Source organism: Triticum aestivum, chromosome 6D (genome assembly GCF_018294505.1).
Source record: "Triticum aestivum cultivar Chinese Spring chromosome 6D, IWGSC CS RefSeq v2.1, whole genome shotgun sequence".
In the NCBI taxonomy this organism is placed as follows: Eukaryota; Viridiplantae; Streptophyta; class Magnoliopsida; order Poales; family Poaceae; genus Triticum; species Triticum aestivum.
Genome location: NC_057811.1, coordinates 82078149 through 82097833, shown reverse-complemented (window position 1 = coordinate 82097833; position 19685 = coordinate 82078149). Strand labels below are relative to the sequence as shown.

At 48.9% G+C, this 19685-nt stretch overlaps 1 protein-coding gene and 1 pseudogene across 1 annotated transcript; one reads left to right on the top strand and one right to left on the bottom strand.

Annotated features, from left to right (window-relative positions):
* Positions 1-7461: 7461 nt before the first annotated feature.
* On the top strand, positions 7462-10621 carry LOC123143707 (receptor-like protein EIX2). Its single transcript, XM_044562661.1, has 4 exons — positions 7462-7758; positions 7920-8412; positions 8454-8947; positions 9223-10621. The coding sequence occupies exons 1-4, from the start codon at positions 7479-7481 to the stop codon at positions 10332-10334; spliced, it is 2379 nt and encodes a 792-aa protein (XP_044418596.1). The 5' UTR covers positions 7462-7478; the 3' UTR covers positions 10335-10621.
* A 4535-nt stretch (positions 10622-15156) lies between these two features.
* On the bottom strand, positions 15157-18484 carry LOC123143706 (receptor-like protein EIX2; annotated as a pseudogene).
* Between the last annotated feature and the right edge of the window lie 1201 nt (positions 18485-19685).

The window sequence follows — 19685 nt, the reverse complement described above, 5'->3', positions numbered from 1 at the left end:
GGTTGACTTGACGAGCCTAGCATGTACAGACATGGCCTCGGAACACGGAGGACCGAAAGGTCGAGCATGAGTCGTATAGAAGATATGATCAACATGGAGATGTTCACCGATCTTGACTAGTCCGTCTCACGTGATGATCGGACACGGCCTAGTTAAACTCGGATCATGCTTCACTTAGATGACTAGAGGGATGTCTATCTGAGTGGGAGTTCATTAAATAATTTGATTAGATGAACTCAATTATCATGAACTTAGTCTAAAATCTTTACACTATGTCTTGTAGATCAAATGGCCAACGTTGTCCTCAATTTCAACGCGTTCCTAGAGAAAACCAAGCTGAAAGATGCTGGCAGCAACTATACGGACTGGGTCCGGAACCTGAGGCTCATCCTTATAGTAGCCAAGAAAGATTATGTCTTAGAAGCACCGCTAGGTGATGCACCAATCCCACAGAACCAAGACGTTATGAACGCTTGGCAATCACGTGCTGATGATTACTCCCTCGTTCAGTGCGGCATGCTTTACAGCTTAGAACCGGGTCTCCAAAAGCGTTTTGAGAAACATGGAGCATATGAGATGTTCGAGGAGCTGAAACTGGTTTTTCAAGCTCATGCCCGGGTCGAGAGATATGATGTCTCCGACAAGTTCTTCAGCTGTAAAATGGAGGAGAACAGTTCTGTTAGTGAGCACATACTCAGAATGTCTGGGTTGCACAACCGCTTGTCACAGCTGGGAGTTAATCTCCCGGATGACGCGGTCATTGACAGAATCCTCCAGTCGCTTCCACCAAGCTACAAGAGCTTTGTGATGAACTACAATATGCAGGGGATGGAAAAGACCATTCCCGAGGTATATTCAATGCTGAAATCAGCGGAAGGGAAGATCAGAAAAGAACATCAAGTGTTGATGGTGAATAAAACCACTAAGTTCAAGAAGGGCAAGGGTAAGAAGAACTTCAAGAAGGACGGCAAGGGAGTTGCCGCGCCCGGTAAACCAGTTACTGGGAAGAAGTCAAAGAATGAACCCAAGCCCGGGACTGAGTGCTTTTATTGCAAGGGAAGTGGTCACTGGAAGCGGAACTGCCCCAAATATTTAGCGGACAAGAAGAAGGCCGGCAACACCCAAGGTATATGTGATATACAAGTAATTGATGTGTACCTTACCAGTACTCGTAGTAGCTCCTGGGTATTTGATACCGGTGCGGTTGCTCATATTTGTAACTCAAAGAAGGAACTACGGAATAAACGGAGACTGGCAAAGGACGAGGTGACGATGCGCGTCGGGAATGGTTCCAAGGTCGATGTGATCGCCGTCGGCACGCTACCTCTGCATCTACCCACGGGATTAGTTTTAAACCTCAATAATTGTTATTTAGTGCCAGCTTTGAGCATGAACATTGTGTCTGGATCTCGTTTAATTCAAGATGGCTACTCATTTAAATCCGAGAATAATGGTTGTTCTATTTATTTGAGAGAAATGTTTTATGGTCATGCCCCGCTGGTCAATGGTTTATTTTTGATGAATCTCGAACGTGATGTTACACATGTTCATAGTGTGAATACCAAAAGATGTAAAGTTGATAACGATAGTCCCACATACTTGTGGCACTGCCGCCTTGGTCACATTGGTGTCAAGCGCATGAAGAAGCTCCATGCAGATGGACTTTTGGAGTCTCTTGATTATGAATCATTTGACACGTGCGAACCATGCCTCATGGGTAAGATGACCAAGACTCCGTTCTCCGGAACAATGGAGCGAGCAACCAACTTATTGGAAATCATACATACCGATGTGTGCGGTCCAATGAGTGTTGAGGCTCGCGGAGGATATCGTTATGTTCTCACTCTCACTGATGATTTAAGTAGATATGGGTATGTCTACCTAATGAAACACAAGTCTGAAACCTTTGAAAAGTTCAAGGAATTTCAGAGTGAAGTTGAGAATCAACGTGACAGAAAAATAAAATTCTTACGATCAGATCGTGGTGGAGAATATTTAAGTCACGAATTTGGTACACACTTAAGGAAATGTGGAATAGTTTCACAACTCACGCCGCCTGGAACACCTCAGAGAAATGGTGTGTCCGAACGTCGTAATCGCACTCTATTGGATATGGTGCGATCTATGATGTCTCTTACCGATTTACCGCTCTCATTTTGGGGTTATGCTTTAGAGACTGCCGCATTCACTTTAAATAGGGCTCCGTCGAAATCCGTTGAGACAACACCGTATGAATTATGGTTTGGGAACAAACCTAAGCTGTCGTTTCTAAAAGTTTGGGGATGCGATGCTTATGTCAAGAAACTTCAACCTGAAAAGCTCGAACCCAAGTCGGAAAAATGCATCTTCATAGGATACCCTAAGGAAACTATTGGGTATACCTTCTACCTCAGATCCGAAGGCAAGATCTTCGTTGCCAAGAACGGGTCCTTTCTGGAGAAGGAGTTTCTCTCGAAAGAATTGAGTGAGAGGAAAGTGGAACTTGATGAGGTGATAGTCACCCCTTCCGAACCGGAAAGTAGCGGAGCGCGGGAAAATGTTCCTGTGGTGCCTACACCGACTGGGGAGGAAGTTAATGATGATGATCATGAAACTCCGGATCAAGTTACTGAACTTCGTAGGTCCACAAGGACACGTTCCGCACCAGAGTGGTACGGCAACCCTGTCCTGGAAATAATGTTGTTAGACAACGGTGAACCTTCGAACTATGAAGAAGCGATGGCGGGCCCGGATTCCGACAAATGGCTAGAAGCCATGAAATCCGAGATAGAATCCATGTATGAAAACAAAGTATGGACTTTGACTGACTTGCCCGATGAGCGGCGAGCCATAGAAAACAAATGGATCTTTAAGAAGAAGACGGACGCAGATGGTAATGTGACCATCTACAAAGCTCGACTTGTCGCTAAGGGTTATCGACAAGTTCAAGGGGTTGACTACGATGAGACTTTCTCACCCGTAGCGAAGCTGAAGTCCGTCCGAATCATGTTAGCAATTGCCGCATACTATGATTATGAGATATGGCAGATGGACGTCAAAACGGCATTCCTTAACGGCTTCCTTAAGGAAGAGTTGTATATGATGCAGCCGGAAGGTTTTGTCGATCCTAAGAATGCTAACAAAGTATGCAAGCTTCAGCGCTCAATCTATGGGCTGGTGCAAGCATCTCGGAGTTGGAACATTCGCTTTGATGAGATGATCAAAGCGTTTGGGTTTACACAGACTTATGGAGAAGCCTGTGTTTACAAGAAAGTGAGTGGGAGCTCTGTAGCATTTCTCATATTATATGTGGATGACATATTATTGATGGGAAATGATATAGAATTCTTGGAAAGTATAAAGGCCTATTTGAATAAGTGTTTTTCAATGAAGGACCTTGGAGAAGCTGCTTATATATTAGGCATCAAGATCTATAGAGATAGATCAAGACGCTTCATTGGTCTTTCACAGAGTACATACCTTGACAAGATATTGAAGAAGTTCAGTATGGATCAGTCCAAGAAGGGGTTCTTGCCTGTATTGCAAGGTGTGCAATTGAGCACGGCTCAATGCCCGACCACGGCAGAAGATATAGAAGAGATGAGTGTCATCCCCTATGCCTCGGCCATAGGGTCTATTATGTATGCCATGCTGTGTACCAGACCTGATGTAAACCTTGCCATAAGTTTGGTAGGAAGGTACCAAAGTAATCCCGGCAAGGAACACTGGACAGCGGTCAAGAATATCCTGAAGTACCTGAAGAGGACTAAGGATATGTTTCTCGTTTATGGAGGTGACGAAGAGCTCGTCGTAAAGGGTTACGTCGACGCTAGCTTCGACACAGATCTAGATGACTCGAAGTCACAGACCGGATACGTGTATATTTTGAATGGAGGAGCAGTAAGCTGGTGCAGTTGCAAGCAAAGCGTCGTGGCGGGATCTACATGTGAAGCGGAGTACATGGCAGCCTCGGAGGCAGCACAGGAAGCAGTCTGGATGAAGGAGTTCATTACCGACCTAGGGGTGATTCCCAATGCGTTGGGCCCAATGACTCTCTTCTGTGACAACACTGGAGCTATTGCCCTTGCGAAGGAGCCCAGGTTTCACAGGAAGACCAGGCATATCAAGCGTCGCTTCAACTCCATTCGTGAAAGTGTTCAAAATGGAGACATAGATATTTGTAAAGTACACACGGACCTGAATGTAGCAGATCCGTTGACTAAACCTCTCCCTAGGGCAAAACATGATCAACACCAGGACGCAATGGGTGTTCGATTCATCACAATGTAACTAGATTATTGACTCTAGTGCAAGTGGGAGACTATTGGAAATATGCCCTAGAGGCAATAATGAATGGTTATTATTATATTTCTTTGTTCATGGTAATTGTCTATTGTTCATGCTATAATTGTATTGTCCGGAAATCGTAATACATGTGTGAATACATAGACCACAAAGTGTCCCTAGTAAGCCTCTAGTTGACTAGCTCGTTGATCAACAGATAGTCATGGTTTCCTGACTATGGACATTGGATGTCATTGATAACGGGATCACATCATTAGGAGAATGATGTGATGGACAAGACCCAATCCTAAGCATAGCATAAAAGATCGTGTAGTTTCATTTGCTAGAGCTTTTCCAATGTCAAGTATCTTTTCCTTAGACCATGAGATCGTGCAACTCCCGGATACCGTAGGAGTGCTTTGGGTGTGCCAAACGTCACAACGTAACTGGGTGACTATAAAGGTGCATTACGGGTATCTCCGAAAGTGTCTGTTGGGTTGGCACGGATCGAGACTGGGATTTGTCAGTCCGTGTGACGGAGAGGTATCTCTGGGCCCACTCGGTAATGCATCATCATAATGAGCTCAATGTGACTAAGGCGTTAGTCACGGGATCATGCATTGCGGTACGAGTAAAGAGACTTGCCGGTAACGAGATTGAACAAGGTATTGGGATACCGACGATCGAATCTCGGGCAAGTAACATACCGATTGACAAAGGGAATTGCATACGGATTGATTGAATCCTCGACACCGTGGTTCATCCGATGAGATCATCGTGGAACATGTGGGAGCCAACATGGGTATCCAGATCCCGCTGTTGGTTATTGACCGGAGAGGCGTCTCGGTCATGTCTGCATGTCTCCCGAACCCGTAGGGTCTACACACTTAAGGTCCGGTGACGCTAGGGTTGTAGAGATATATGTATGCGGAAACCCGAAAGTTGTTCGGAGTCCCGGATGAGATCCCGGACGTCACGAGAGGTTCCGGAATGGTCCGGAGGTGAAGAATTATATATAGGAAGTCAAGTTTCGGCCACCGGGAAAGTTTCGGGGGTTACCGGTATTGTACCGGGACCACCGGAAGGGTCCCGGGGGTCCACCGGGTGGGGCCACCTGTCCCGGAGGGCCCCGTGGGCTGAAAGTGGAAGGGAACCAGCCCTTGGTGGGCTGGGGCGCCCCCCTTGGGCCTCCCCCCATGCGCTTAGGGTTGGGAACCCTAGGGGGGGAGCTTCCCCCTTGCCTTGGGGGGCAAGGCACCCCTTTCCACCCCTTGGCCGCCGCCCCCCCAACCCTAGATGGGTTTTGGCCGCCCCCCCCTCCCAAGGGGGCCTATATAAAGGGGGGGAGGGCAGCAACCTACAGCCTTGGGCGCCTCCCTCCTCCCCTGCAACACCTCTCTCTCTCTCGCAGAAACTCGGCGAAGCCCTGCCGGAGACCCGCTACATCCACCACCACGCCGTCGTGCTGTTGGATCTCCATCAACCTCTCCTTCCCCCTTGCTGGATCAAGAAGGAGGAGACGTCGCTGCACCGTACGTGTGTTGAACGCGGAGGTGCCGTCCGTTCGGCACTCGGTCATCGGTGATTTGGATCACGGCGAGTACGACTCCGTCATCCACGTTCATTGGAACGCTTCCGCTCGCGATCTACAAGGGTATGTAGATGCACTCCTTTCCCCTCGTTGCTAGTAGACTCCATAGATGCATCTTGGTGAGCGTAGGAAAATTTTAAAATTATGCTACGATTCCCAACAGGACCGCCACCACCATCTGCTGCCGATGGCGCTCAAGCTTCGATTCCACATCCGAGTCGTCGGGCGAGGATGAATCCTCGAGCAAAAATTGCTCGCAAGGGCTGAAATCCATCTACAAAAAACCGCATCCAAGCTCGCATCAACGAAATTTCACATGCGGTCGAGCTACAAGGGGCAGAAAAGAGGCTCACCGGGGGCGGCTCGACGAAGCTGGGGCGGGCGGCGACTCGGTGGCGGTCGATTCGTAGCAGCGGCGTCCCGGGGTGGCTCCGCTCGACGAATCCGGGGCGCCAACGAGTGGACCCGGGCGTAGTGCTGTCCGGCGGCGCGATTCCGCTGGTGGAAATGGCCGGAATCGCAAGCGTGGCCCGGCGGCGGGCGGCTGCGGGAGGGGGTGTGGGGAGCGCGTGCGCAGAAATGTCCCGCCTGCCAACCGCTTCCGCGGGATACATGGCGCCGACGAGTGGACCCGGGCGTAGTGCGGCCCGGCGGCACGATTCCGCTGGCGAAAATGGCCGGAATCGCAAGGGGTGGGCCGGCGATGGGCGGCTGCGGGAGGGTTGTGGGGAGCATGTGCGCTGAAATGTCCCTCCCGCCAACCGCTTTTGTGGGATACAGGGCATCGACAGGGCGGGGGAAAACCTGTGTTTTCGCGGATGGGGGGGGGGGGATTTACCACGCCCCTCAAAATTCTTTAAGGGTCGGACACGTTTAAGGTTTCTATTCGAGTCATTTTTTTCATTCAAAACCATAAACTGAGGATTATTTTGTCGGTCGGCACGATATAAAGGGTCTGATAGAAATGCTCTAGCACACGCGCACGTACACACGGTCGCATGGGGTAGTGAAAGCATAAGCACCGAAACGTTCGGAGTACTGCGCGGGTAGTACGACCCGGCCCGATTTTCTGAGCTCGATCAGAGTTTCTGGTCCGACGGGCCCCGGCCAGGTCGCCCAACACGTCGGAAGAAATTTCAGGTGATACCAAATTTTAGGTGCTGCCATGATATAACTTTCTGGGTCATTGGATCTTAGATACGACGGCATCTAAAGAGCTATTATACCTATGGGTAGTGTTAAAACTTTGAATGACTTTTTGTTAAATGTTCAAGAACTCCCAGAAGCCATCGGATCTCAGATCCAACGGCTCCCTGGACCCCGTATCATGGCAGCACCTAAGCCTTTGTATCACTAGATATCTTCCCGCAGCCAGCCAGGGTGCCGTCTGCCGAGACCTCGATGTACCGACCATGGTACTTTTTTGTACGTGGCATGTTCGCCACCATGCACCGACCTCCGCTGCATTAGTGTGGCCGCACTTCGTCAGTGGGCAGCGACCCAACCAAAATTACGACTGACTCGGCGACTCTGACCGTGGACTCACTATCCATCAAAAGCATGGAGTGCCCATGTGGAGTGCGCACACCACTACTGTCTGCCGAGTGCCCACCAACCACCCACCATGCATCCTCCTCCAAAGTCGCTCCTCATCCTCCTCCTCCACGCGGTCCTGCTCGCCGCCTCACCACATGCGCTGGCGCAGCGGCTACCGGCGGCCGCCTGCACGCCGCAGGAGAGGGACGCGCTGCTGGCGTTCAAGCAAGGCATCACCATCAGCAGCGACACCGCTGGCCTCCTCGCCTCATGGCGCGAAGACGACTGCTGCCAGTGGAGGGGTGTCCGGTGCAGCAACCGGACCGGCCATGTCGTCGCGCTCAACCTTCGAGGGCACGAACTGGTCGGTGAGATAAGTCCTTCTTTGCTCTCCCTGCCGCACCTGGAGCATCTCGATCTCAGCTCCAACAGCCTCGTCGGCCCGGCTGGCAGTATTCCCGAATTTCTGGGTTCTCTGGGTAACCTGATTACCTGAGATATCTCAATCTATCTGGAATGCCATTTTCAGGGGAAGTGCCTCCCCATCTTGGCAACTTCTCCAAGCTGCACTATCTGGATCTATCAAGCTATGCAAATGTGTACTCCGAGGATATCTCATGGTTAAGACGGCTACCATTTCTAAGGTTTCTCAGCCTGATTTTCATAGACCTGAGTACGGTGCCCGATTGGGCTCATGTGGTGAACGCCCTTCCTTTGAGGTCCCTTCATCCTGAAGGTTGCTCGCTAACAAGTGCGAACCAATCGCTCCCACACTCAAACCTTACTTCAACTCTTGAGGTGCTCAACCTCTCTGTCAACAAGTTTGACCACCCGGTCGCATCTTGTTGGTTCTGGAACCTAACAAGACTCAAGCACCTCTACCTTGATTATAATAAGGGTCTGTATGGTCCGCTTCCTGATGCACTGGGGGGCATGGTATCCTTGCAAGAATTATCCTTCTTAGGTAGTAGCCACATGATGAGCATGGCCTCGGCGGATTTGAAGAACCTATGCAACTTGAGGTTCCTATACCTTGACAATTGTTTCTCAAACGGATTTAAAGCGGAGAGGCTCCCACAATGTTCCTCAGACAAATTGCAGGAATTGCACCTGATGGGACAGGAACTCTAGCGAATTGGATGGGACACCGCACCAGCTTGGTCATTCTTGATCTCAGCGTAAACAACATTACTGGACCTATACCAAAAATTATAGGGCAATTCATAGATCTGAAGGCTCTATACCTCTCTGTCAACCACCTGACTGGACACCTGCCATCTGAAATTGGTACTCTCACTAATTTGAGTTGTTTACATCTTAGTCAGAATCACTTGGATGGTCTGGTTACAGAAGAACACTTCAATGGTCTAAAAAGCTTAGAGCGCATAAACTTAGCTGACAATCAATTGGAGATTGTGGTGGGTTCAGAATGGGTTCCTCCCTTTAGACTGCAAGAAGCTTATTTTGCATCTTGCCAGATGGGTCCTCTATTTCCTGCATGGCTTAAGTGGCAAGTGGATCTTACTTACCTTGACATCTCAAGCGCAGGAATAACCGGTAGGTTTCCAGATTGGTCTCTAGTTCCTTCTCAAAGATCACACACTTGGATATCTCCAATAACCGAATAAGTGGTGCCTTGCCAAAAAATATGGGTAACATGTCATTGGGAGCACTATATTCTAGTTCAAACAATATATCCGGTAGAATACCTCAATTGCCCAGAAACATAGGGACATTGGGCATATCAAGAAACTCTTTATCAGGACCACTGCCATCAGATTTTGGGGCTCCAAACCTAGTTACGATAAGTCTATTTTCCAATTACATCACAGGTCAAATTCCACTGTCGGTATGTGAATTGAGCTTGTATTCCTTGGATTTGGCCAATAATCTTCTTGAAGGAGAACTTCCTCAATGCTTCAGCACAAAATTCCTGGGGTTTCTATTGTTAAGTAACAATAAATTCTCGGGCAAGTTTCCACCATTTCTGGAAAACTGTACAATGCTGTCTTTTTTTGATCTGGCACGGAACAGGTTCTCTGGAACATTGCCAATGTGGATTGGGAACTTGGGGGAACTACAATTTCTACGGCTGAGCAACAACATGTTCCATGGGCATATTCCGAATACTATCACAAGTCTCAGGAAACTTTATCATTTGAATCTGGCGGCCAATGGGATATCAGGTTCCATACCTCACCATCTATCAAATCTAATAGCGATGACAACGCCATATGTAGAGGTTCCTGGCACGGTCGTTGCAGGGTTCCAAGATATAGTCGGTGATATGCCAGTAATCTTCAAGAGGCGAGAACTTAAATACAAAGGTGTTGGTGTTTTGGAGATATCGAGCATTGACTTCTCATGCAATCGTTTAACTGGTAAAATTCCAGAGGAAATAACAACTCTTGGTGGATTGATTAATCTGAACTTGTCTTGGAATCAATTGAATGGAGGATTACCTAACAAGGTTGGGGGCATGCAGGCGTTGGAGTCACTTGACTTCTCGAACAATGATATTTTAGGAGGAATCCCGTCAAGCTGGTCAAATCTAACGTACTTGAGCATTCTCGACCTGTCATATAATCATCCAGCAGGAATAATACCATCAGGAGGTCAACTTGACACTCTTTACACGGAGAACCCATCCATATACAATGGCAACATTGGCCTTTGTGGGCCTATCCTTCATAAAAGCTGCTCTGTCAACAATAATGCATCACATCCTGACCATCAACAGAGAAGTCAAAAAGTTTCGGAGTCGACGTTGTTCTTTTACTTTGGACTTGGGTCAGGGTTTGTGGCTGGCCTCTGGGTTGTGTTCTGTGCTCTGCTCTTCAAGAAAGCATGGAGGATTGCTTATTTCCGCTTCTTTGATAAGGTTTATGACAAAGCTTATGTGTTTATAGTTGTCACTTGGGGCAGGTTAGCCAGGAAAAGGTAACTAAAATTCAAGTGCTAAATTAAATCAGCTTATGACGAGTGTCGGTCTATCATATGGGTTGTACGAATAAATGAAAGTGAATAATGCGTATTAGAGACTTGTGCTAGTATATGCCTTTTTGTTTTCGGTAAACTTGTACTCCCTCCGTTAATGGAGTAACAATGAATGTTGCATGATGCATGCAACCGTTATTGGTTTGTACTACTTGTGAGCCATGATGAACCCTAGCGATTTTGTAGCATATATGCAGCTAATACTAGAAAAAGCCATCAGGCATATGCCAGAAAAAATGCACAGCGAAGCTGCTGCTTACACACAACCAATATTGCACTAAAAGCTTTTCTTCCCCATTGCACTAGCTTAAACTTTGAACACAGAGAGGCTCATTTTAGAAACCCTAAAAGCTTTTCTTCCCCGCTGCACGAGCTTAAACTTTGAAGAAGAAAAAAAAATCTTATTCTCCAAGATAAATGCTACCACACATAAGACTGAACAACACAAAACACATCTGAAGAAATATTATACAGAAACAAACAAGTGTCTATAGATACCTCAGAAACAGAATGCTGTTTCCCTCCGCCTTCTGCTAATGGGTTCGCTGGACAAATGCCCCGCGTAACTAGTTTTCGTTTTTTGGACTGGACCAGCTCCAAAGTTGACTAACAATATGTTGGTTTCGGATTGGTTGGGCTGCTGAGCTATGGTGGGCATGTAGAAACAGAAAAACGCTGAACAAATTCTGAGACAAGACTAAAAATTGGCCAAATAGAGGAGGTAATAAGACCCCCTCAGCTCCTATACCCCTCACTGCCTCGATCTGAGAAATGAAAACTGAAGGACAGATGAATGAATGACAAGACTGAAAAATGAATCACTGAAAAGTGATTCAAACATAAGGACTAGAGAATAAAGGAACGATTAACTGTGGACTGAAGAATAAAGGAACGATTAAGTGTGGACTGAAGACTAAAGACACAACAAAATGAGAGAAGTAAACTGAAGATGACCAGGAGTTGTTCATTTTGGAAATTGCAACTAAATGAATAACTCAATTGCCTATCTCTCATGTCAGGCTTATCTTAATTTTGAAGGTTGAATAACAAAATGAGAAATTTAAGAAATAAGAGGGAGTGAATTGATTGACATAATGAGGACCATAAAACTGAGAATATGCATAAGAAACTGATAAAATTGATAAACTGGTGACTGACAAAGATGATAGCAGTACCAAATATAGACAAATAACTTATGAAAATACGAAATATAAATAATGAGGGTCTGAACACTGCTAAATAATACACTAGTGTCAAAAACGGTCTTATATTATGGGACGGAGAGAGTAGAAGAAAACAGAGGTGGTCGCACAACTGGAGGCTGAGTCGCTGATAACTGAATTTAGCATTTCATTTGCTACTTGTACTAGATGTGTAAGTAGCTGATAACTGGAGGCTAGTCGCTTATATTATGGGGCCATTTTTTTCTGTTAATACCTTTTCAACTATGCACATGTACAAGTAGCAATTGGAGTGCTCAATATCTTTTTTGTCATACTAAATGCAGTTTTCAACGCTGAACATGTACTAGTAGTACAAGTAGCAACTGGAATGCTAAATTCAGTTATCAGCGACTCGGCCTCTAGTTGCGCGACCACCTCAGTTTTGTTTTGCTCACGACCACCTCCAGTTTGCTCTTCAGTCTCAGTCCACAGTTAAACATATGTTCAATTTACTTCTCTTATTTTGTTGTGTCTTTAATCTTCAGTTCACAGTTAATCGTTCGTTTGTTCTCCAGTCCTTATGTTTGCACCACTTTCAGTGAATTTTTCAGTCGTCATTCATTCATCTGCCCTTTAGTTTTGATTTCTCAGATCTGAGCAAACGACTCCGATTTCACCGTCGGCAATCGTCAACTCAACCCACACTGTTGCGGACACGTGAAGTTGCATGAAAATCTACGCCAAAGCTCAGCCACTTGCAGCCAGACAACACAGCTCCGACTCTGACGGAGAGCTCTGAAGGACAAATATAGGTAGGGTTGGCGCCGCGGAAGATCACCTGCAGCCGGTCATCGTATACCATAGGGCCCGCCGCCGCAGCTTTGACTTCACAGCAACAAACGAACCGAGGCAATACCGCAGACACGCCAGAGAAGAGCCGACTACCGCAACTATTGCCGCGCTGCTTTCATAGCTCCCACCATCATCGTTGCCATAGAAGCCCACAACCACCGCAAACCACCCACCGGTCTCGCTTGTCGATGCCGAGCTCTGAGACGAAACTCCCAAGAGGGAAACGACACACCAAAGCGCCGCCATTGTCTAATCACAAGATCAAGCTGAGTTTCCCCTAGAGAGGCCACAATGGCCGGATCCATGCAGGAGGGGTGTGGCAGCAGATCATCGATGCCTCCAGGGAGGTCAACGACGGACACAACCGCCGCCATCGCTGGTGACGACATAAGGCCAGGACAGGGTCTTCACCCAAGCTCTCACACCACCTCCGTCGCACACCATCCCGCACCGGCGTCGGTAAGCCCACCAACCGCCACCACCATCGAAGCTTCCCATCGATGAAGAGGCACCGAGACCGCCGTAGCCAACCGCACCCCGGGAAGCCCACCGATGGTCAACCTCAAGTACGAGGGCCCACTGCATCACCCCTGCCACCACCACCGAACAAGCACATCACAGCCAACACGACCACCCGCACCTTGCGGCGGCCACCGCCGGCCCTCCCGCCATGCAGGTCATCAAACTCGTTGATGCTCGACCGAAGCAGAAATACCGGACACGGCACGAGCCACCGCGTCGTACCGAGCATCATTTCGTAAGGCACGGAGGAGTGCTGCCCGAGGCCATGGACCACCACGATCCCTTGGCCCACGCGCCCGCCGGTGATCAGAGCAAGCACCTCGTGACGAGCCACCTCCCAGCGCCGCACCGTGCCTCCGAGCACCCCAAGCAATCTGCGACAATACCAGACCGCAGCACCACTCAGTCCGGAGAGCCACGGCGGCCATGCCGTGCCCGGTGCGCGTAAGCTGCACCATCCCGTGCCAGTCCACCGCCACGCTAGATCCGCACACAGCCCCGCACATGGCCACGCCACGCGCCATGGCCACCTAGCCCCGCCCGGTGTAGTAGAGCACTGACGCCGCCCCTCGGTGCCACTCCAAGCTGCCGTCGGCCTGATGCGCCCCGCCGAGCTGCGTGCCTCCACAAGGCCGACCGTCCCGCGCCGCCCCGACGCCTCGTGGGGAGGGAAGAGTCCCGCCGACGCCACACGGGCTTTGCCCGGCGGCATCCCCTATCTGCGGCGAGGGAGGGGAGCGGCGAGATGGGGGAGGGGGGGTGGCGGCGACGGGGGGCTAGGGTTGCACCCGGGCCGCTCGCGGGAGTGGCACGGGGCTCGGTTCTCAATATGCTGGATACCACCGTGCCATGTTTTGTGCTTTTCAGTCCTCCTTCACTGAGCATTACATGTTTCTTGTGGCTCGGTTTACGTGTGGTAGTCTTTATCTTGGAGAATAATATTTTCTTCAAAGGAAAATATGTAGTTCATATATCTCCTGATTTTTTCAGAAGGCACATATACTGGAATGACATTTTCAAAGTTTAAGCTAATGCAATGGGGAAGAAAATCTTTCAAGGTTTCTAAAATGAGTCTCTCTCTGTCCAGGGTCACTTGTATTGGTTGTGTGTAAGAGCATCTCCAGCCGCGCCCCCAACAAGGCCCCCCAGGCGATTTTTCGGCCACCGGCGCCAAAAAATTGGCCCAGTCGCGCCCCCAGGGGCCCTTTTTTCGCCGGCTCGGGCCGAAATTGGCGCCGGCGGACCCAACCCGAACCCGGCGCGCTGGGGGCGCTCGGGGGTGCCGGGCGAATCGTTTTTGGCGCGAAAGCGCCGCGTCAGCGACACCGCGACGGGCAATGGGCGCCAAGGAGGTTCGGCGCCTCCTCCTCCTCTTTCTCCTCCCGCTCCTCCTCCCACTCCTCTGGCACTCCAACGCTGCTCGGCGTCAAGGCCGAGCCCGCGGCGGAGACGCCGCTCGGTCGGCGCACTCGCAGCGCCGGCATCGTCATCAACGAGGGCGGCCGGCGCGCCTCCTCATCGGCCCCTCCTCCGCGCTTCGTCAAGCCAAAGACGGAGCCGGGGCTCGCGCCGGTGAAGATGGAGCACGGCGAGGTCGAGCTCGACGACGACGCGACCCTTGAATGGGCACGCCAGGACTCCATCAAGATGGCGACGGAGCGCCAGCGCGCCGCCCTGCGGCGCTTCGAGCAGCGCCGCCGAGGCCGCGACGAAGGAGGAGTCGTCATCATCGACGACAGCGACGACGACGACGACGACGCACTGCCGCCGCCACCAGCCGGGGAGGGGTCCAGCAGGGGCGCCCGAGTCAAGGAGGAGAAGGCCGACGATGGCAGCGACGACGGCGACTTCTCGGCCTTCAGCAAGTTTTTTTTGATTAGTTTTTATATGTAATGACGACTACTCGACTTAAATCCGCGAATATAAGCCCAAGTTTGCCGAAATTTGGCGTGTTTTAGCCGAACTTTGCGTAAATTTGCTACGCAATTTTTTTCCCGCGCCTGGGGCCGGCCCTGGGGGCGGCGGCTGGGGGCCAACTCGCCCCCAGGCCCATTTTTTCGCCGGGTCACCCCCAGGCAGCGATTTTAGGCGCCCCCTGGGGGGGCAACGGCTGGAGATGCTCTAAGCAGCAGCTTCACTATGCATTTTTTCCGGCATGCCTGATGCCTTTTTTTAGTATTAGCTGCATCTATGCTCCAAAATCACCAGGGTTCATCAGAGCTCACAAGTACAAACCAATAACGGTTGCATGCATCATGCAACATTCATTATTACAAGTTTGCCGGAAATAAAAAGGCATACAGTAGCACAAGTCTCTAAATACACGCTATTCAGTTTCATTTATTCACACAACCCATATGATAGACTGGCACTTGTTGTAAGCTGATTTAATTTAGCACTTGAATTGTAGATTTATAGTCACCTTTTCCTGGCAAACCTGCCCCAAGTGACAATTATGAACACATAGGCTTTGTCATGCACCTTGTCAAAGAAGCGGAAATAAGCAACCCTCCATGCTTTCTTGAAGAGCAGAGCACAAAACACAACCCAGAGGCCAGCCACAAACCCCGACCCAAGTCCAAAGTAAAAGAACAACGTCGACTCTGAAACTTTTTTACTTCTCTGTTGATGGTCACGCTGTGGTGCATTATTGTTGACTGAGCAACTTTTATGAAGGATGGGACCATAAAGGCCAGTGTTGCCATTGTATATGGATGGATACTCCGTGTAAAGAGTGTCAAGTTGAACTCCTGATGGTATTATTCCTGCTAGATGATTATATGACAGGTCCAGAATGCTCAAGTATGTTAGATTTGACAAGCTTGACGGAATTTCTCCTGAAATATCATTGTTCGAGAAGTCAAGTGACTCCAACATCTGCATGTCCCCAATCTTCTTTGGTAATCCTCCATTCAATTGATTCCATGACAAGTTCAGATTTATCAATCCACCAAGAGATGTGATTTCCTCTGGAATTTTACCGGTTAAATAGTTGCAAGAGAAGTCAATGCTCAATATCTCCAAAATAGCAACACCTTTGTATTCAAGTTCTTGCCTCTTGATGACTACTGGCATATCACCAACTATACTTTGGAAACTTGCAACGACGGCGCCAGGAACGTGTACATATGGTGTTGTTATCATTGTTAGATTTGATAGATGATGAGGTATGGAACCTGATATCCCATTGGCAGCCAGATTCAAATGATAAAGTTTACTGAGACTTGTGATATTATTCGGAATATGCCCGTGGAACATGTTGTTGCTCAGCCGTAGAAACTGTAGTTCCCCCAAGTTCCCAATCCACATTGGCAATGTTCCAGAGAATTTGTTCCTTGCCAGATCTAAAAAAGATAGCGTTGTGCAGTTTTCTAGAAATGGCGGAAACTTGCCAGAGAATCTATTGTTACTTAACAATAGAAATGCCATGTCTTTTGTGCTGAAACATTGAGGAAGTTCTCCTTCAAGAAGATTGTTGGCCAAATCCAAGGAATACAAGTTCAGTTCACATACAAACAGTGGAATTTGACATGTGATGTAATTGGAGAATAGACTTATCATATCTAGTTTTGGAGCCCCAAAATCTGATGGCAGGGGGCCTGATAATGAGTTTCTTGATATGTCCAATATCTCTAGATTTCTGGGCAATTGAGGTATTCTACCAGATATATTGTTCGACCTAGAATATAGTGATCCCAATGACGTGTTACCCATATTTTTTGGCAGGGCGCCACTTATTCGGTTATTGGAGATATCCAAGGATGTGATCTTTGAGAAGGAACTAGAGAACCAATCTGGAAACCTATCGGTTATTCCTGTGCTTGAGATGTCAAGGTAAGTAAGATCCACTTGCCACTTAAGCCATGCAGGAAACAGAGGACCCATCTGGCAAGATGCAAAACTGGCCTCTTGCAGTCTGAAGGGAGGAACCCATTCTGAACCCACCACAATCTCCAGTTGATTGTCAGATAAATATATTTGCTCTAAGCTTTTTAGACCATGAAAGTGTCCTTCTGTAATCAGACCATCCAAGTGATTCTGACCAAGAACCAACCAAGCCAAATTAGTGAGACTGTGAGAGTACCGACTTCAGGTGGCACATGTCCAGTGAGGTGGTTGTCAGTAAGGTCTAGAACCCTCAAATCTGTAAACCGCCCTATAAATTCCGGTATAGGTCCAGTAATGTTGTTTGAACTGAGATCAAGAATGACTAAGCTGGTGCCGTGTCCCATCCAATCCGCTAGAGTTCCTGTCAATTGGTTTCCCGGCAGGTGCAATTCCTGCAATTTGTCCGAGGAACATTGTGGGAGCCTTTCCGCTTCGAATCCGTTTGAGAAACAAAAGTCAAGGGACAGGAACTTCAAGTTGCATAAGTTCTTCAAGTCTGCCGAGCCCATGCTCATCATCTGGCTGCCACTCTCTCCGAAGGATAGTTCTTGCAAGCGTACCATACCCCCCAATGCATCAGGAAGTAGACCATACAAGGCGCCGTTGTTAACTTCAAGGTAGAGCCGCTTGAGTCTTGTTAGGCCTTGTATAATGGGAGGTGCTTAGGAGAGATGCTTAAAGAAATAAATCAGGGTTTTCTTAAGCACCGGTGCTTATTTGTACAGGGTAGACGCTTAACTAAGCGTCTCTCCTATAGAAATAGGCACCGGTGCTTCAGATAAACCCGGTTTATTTTCTAAGCACCTCCCTAAGCATCTCTCATTGTACAAGGCCTTAGGTTCCAGAACCAACAAGACGCAACTGGCTGGTCAAAGTTGTTCAGAGCAACGTCGAGCACCTCAAGAGTTGTGGTAAGGTTTGAGTGTGGGAGCGATTGGTTGGCACTTGTCAGCGAGCAGCCTTCAAGATGAAGGGACCTCAAAGGAAGGGCGTTCACCACATGAGCCCAGCCAGCCACCGTACTCAGGTCCACGAAATTCAGGCCGAGAAACCTTAGGAATGGCAGACGTGTTAACCAGGAAAGATCGTTGGAGGACACATTTCTATTGCTTGAGAGGTCAAGATGTTGCAGCTTGGAGAGGTTGCCAAGGTGGGGGGGCACTTGGCCAGAAAACGGCGCTTCCCCAGAATACGGCGCTCCGGATAGGTCGAGATATCTCAGGTTTCCCAGAGAACCCAGAAGCCAGAAATTCGGGAATACTGCCAGCCGGGCCCACGAGGCGGTTGGAGCTGAGATCAAGATGCTCCAGGTGCGGCAGGGAGAGCAAGGAAGGGCTTATCTCGCCGGCCAGTCCCTGGCCTCGAAGGTTGAGCGCAACGACATGGCCTGTCCGGTTGCTGCACCGGACGCCCCTCCACCGGCAGCAGTCGTCTTCGCGCCATGAGGCGAGGAGGCCGGCGGCGTCGCTGCTGATGGTGATCCCTTGCTTGAAGGCCAGCAGCGCATCCCGCTCCTGCGGCGTGCAGGTGGCTGCCGCCGGTGGCGGCTCCGCCAGCGCATGCGGTGAGGCGGCGAGCAGCACCGCGAGGAGGAGGAGGAGGAGGAGCAGCTTTGGAGGAGGATGCATGGTGGATGGTTGGTTGGTGGGCACCCGGCAGACAGTAGTGGTGTGCGCACTGCCCATCGGCACTGCATGGTTCTGATGGATATAGTCCAGTTCACTAGTCCGTCCACGGTCGAGGTCGCCGAGTCAGTCGTCGTCTTGGTTCGACCGTGGCCCACTGTTGACGAAGTGGTCGCCTGTGGAAAGACGCGGCGACAATAATGCAGCGGAGGTCAGTGCGTGGTGGAGAACATGCCACGTACATCGACGCCCGCGGGGCAGAACAACGTGGCATGCGTGAGTATGCCCTACTCTGCATGTAGGCTGCCGCGTGCATTTGGTTGCAGTGCTTTCACTGCCCCATCCCCATGCGATGCGTGTGTAGTGTGTTAGCAGTCGATCAGGCCAAAGCTCGCCAACTTCGTTTCGTGATTCGTCGACATCGTCGTTGCCACAAGGGACTCGGCGTCTCAACTGAACCGGGCCAACCGATAGAAAGTCGACGAGCGGCGACTTGACCGTAAGGCTGGACTCCCACGGTACGGCAACGTCTTCCTAGACAAGGCACGACACACCGCTTGGTAGGACCGGTGCCGGGATGTACCCGCAGGCAATCCATCGTCCGTCGCTTTCGTCAAGATCCGTGCAGGTTTTATATTCTATTTTCAAATATCAGACTAAACATAGCAATACATGTACTAGTGTCAGATATTGTCAGCATTGGTGCATGCATGCATTCACTCACGCCATACATATGACATGCATTCTATTTCATCCTCATATTTTTTGAACCAAATGTTCATTATTGAAACTTTTTGTATATTTGAATTCGTGATGACAAGACCTTCAGAACAAGATCAATTTCGGATATGTTTGAAATATATTTTATTTTATATGTTTCAATTATCTCTGAAATCACTTTCGTAAAACACTAAATTGTTTCACTATTTCATAACAGTTTTTTCTAATGTTTCGCTCATTTTCACAAACTGGAATATGAAACTCACAAAGACACAGATATATTTCATATAGTAGTGAAATAGAAGTTTAATATATTCTTTTGGGGGGGGGGGGGGGGGGGAGTTTAATATGTTCTTAATAATAAATTCAACACAATGAAACAACCAAGTTCTCATATTTCAAATAACTAATTTCACATATTTTGGCAAGGGGGAATAAGCACCTTGACAAACACACTAAAAAAATTGAGTGAAATATGTGGACTGCAACTTAGACGTGTTTGAAATAGTCAATTTCACATATTTTAAA

What these genes read in the sequence shown, in the direction of transcription:
- LOC123143707 (XM_044562661.1), top strand. Translation starts at nt 7,479, where the DNA reads ATGCATCCTCCTCCAAAGTCGCTCCTCATCCTCCTCCTCCACGCGGTC. An exon ending in AAGAACCTATGCAACTTGAG is followed by an intron (nt 8,413 to 8,453) that starts GTTCCTATACCT and finishes ACGGATTTAAAG; the next exon opens with CGGAGAGGCTCCCACAATGT. An exon ending in CTCAAGCGCAGGAATAACCG is followed by an intron (nt 8,948 to 9,222) that starts GTAGGTTTCCAG and finishes ATTACATCACAG; the next exon opens with GTCAAATTCCACTGTCGGTA.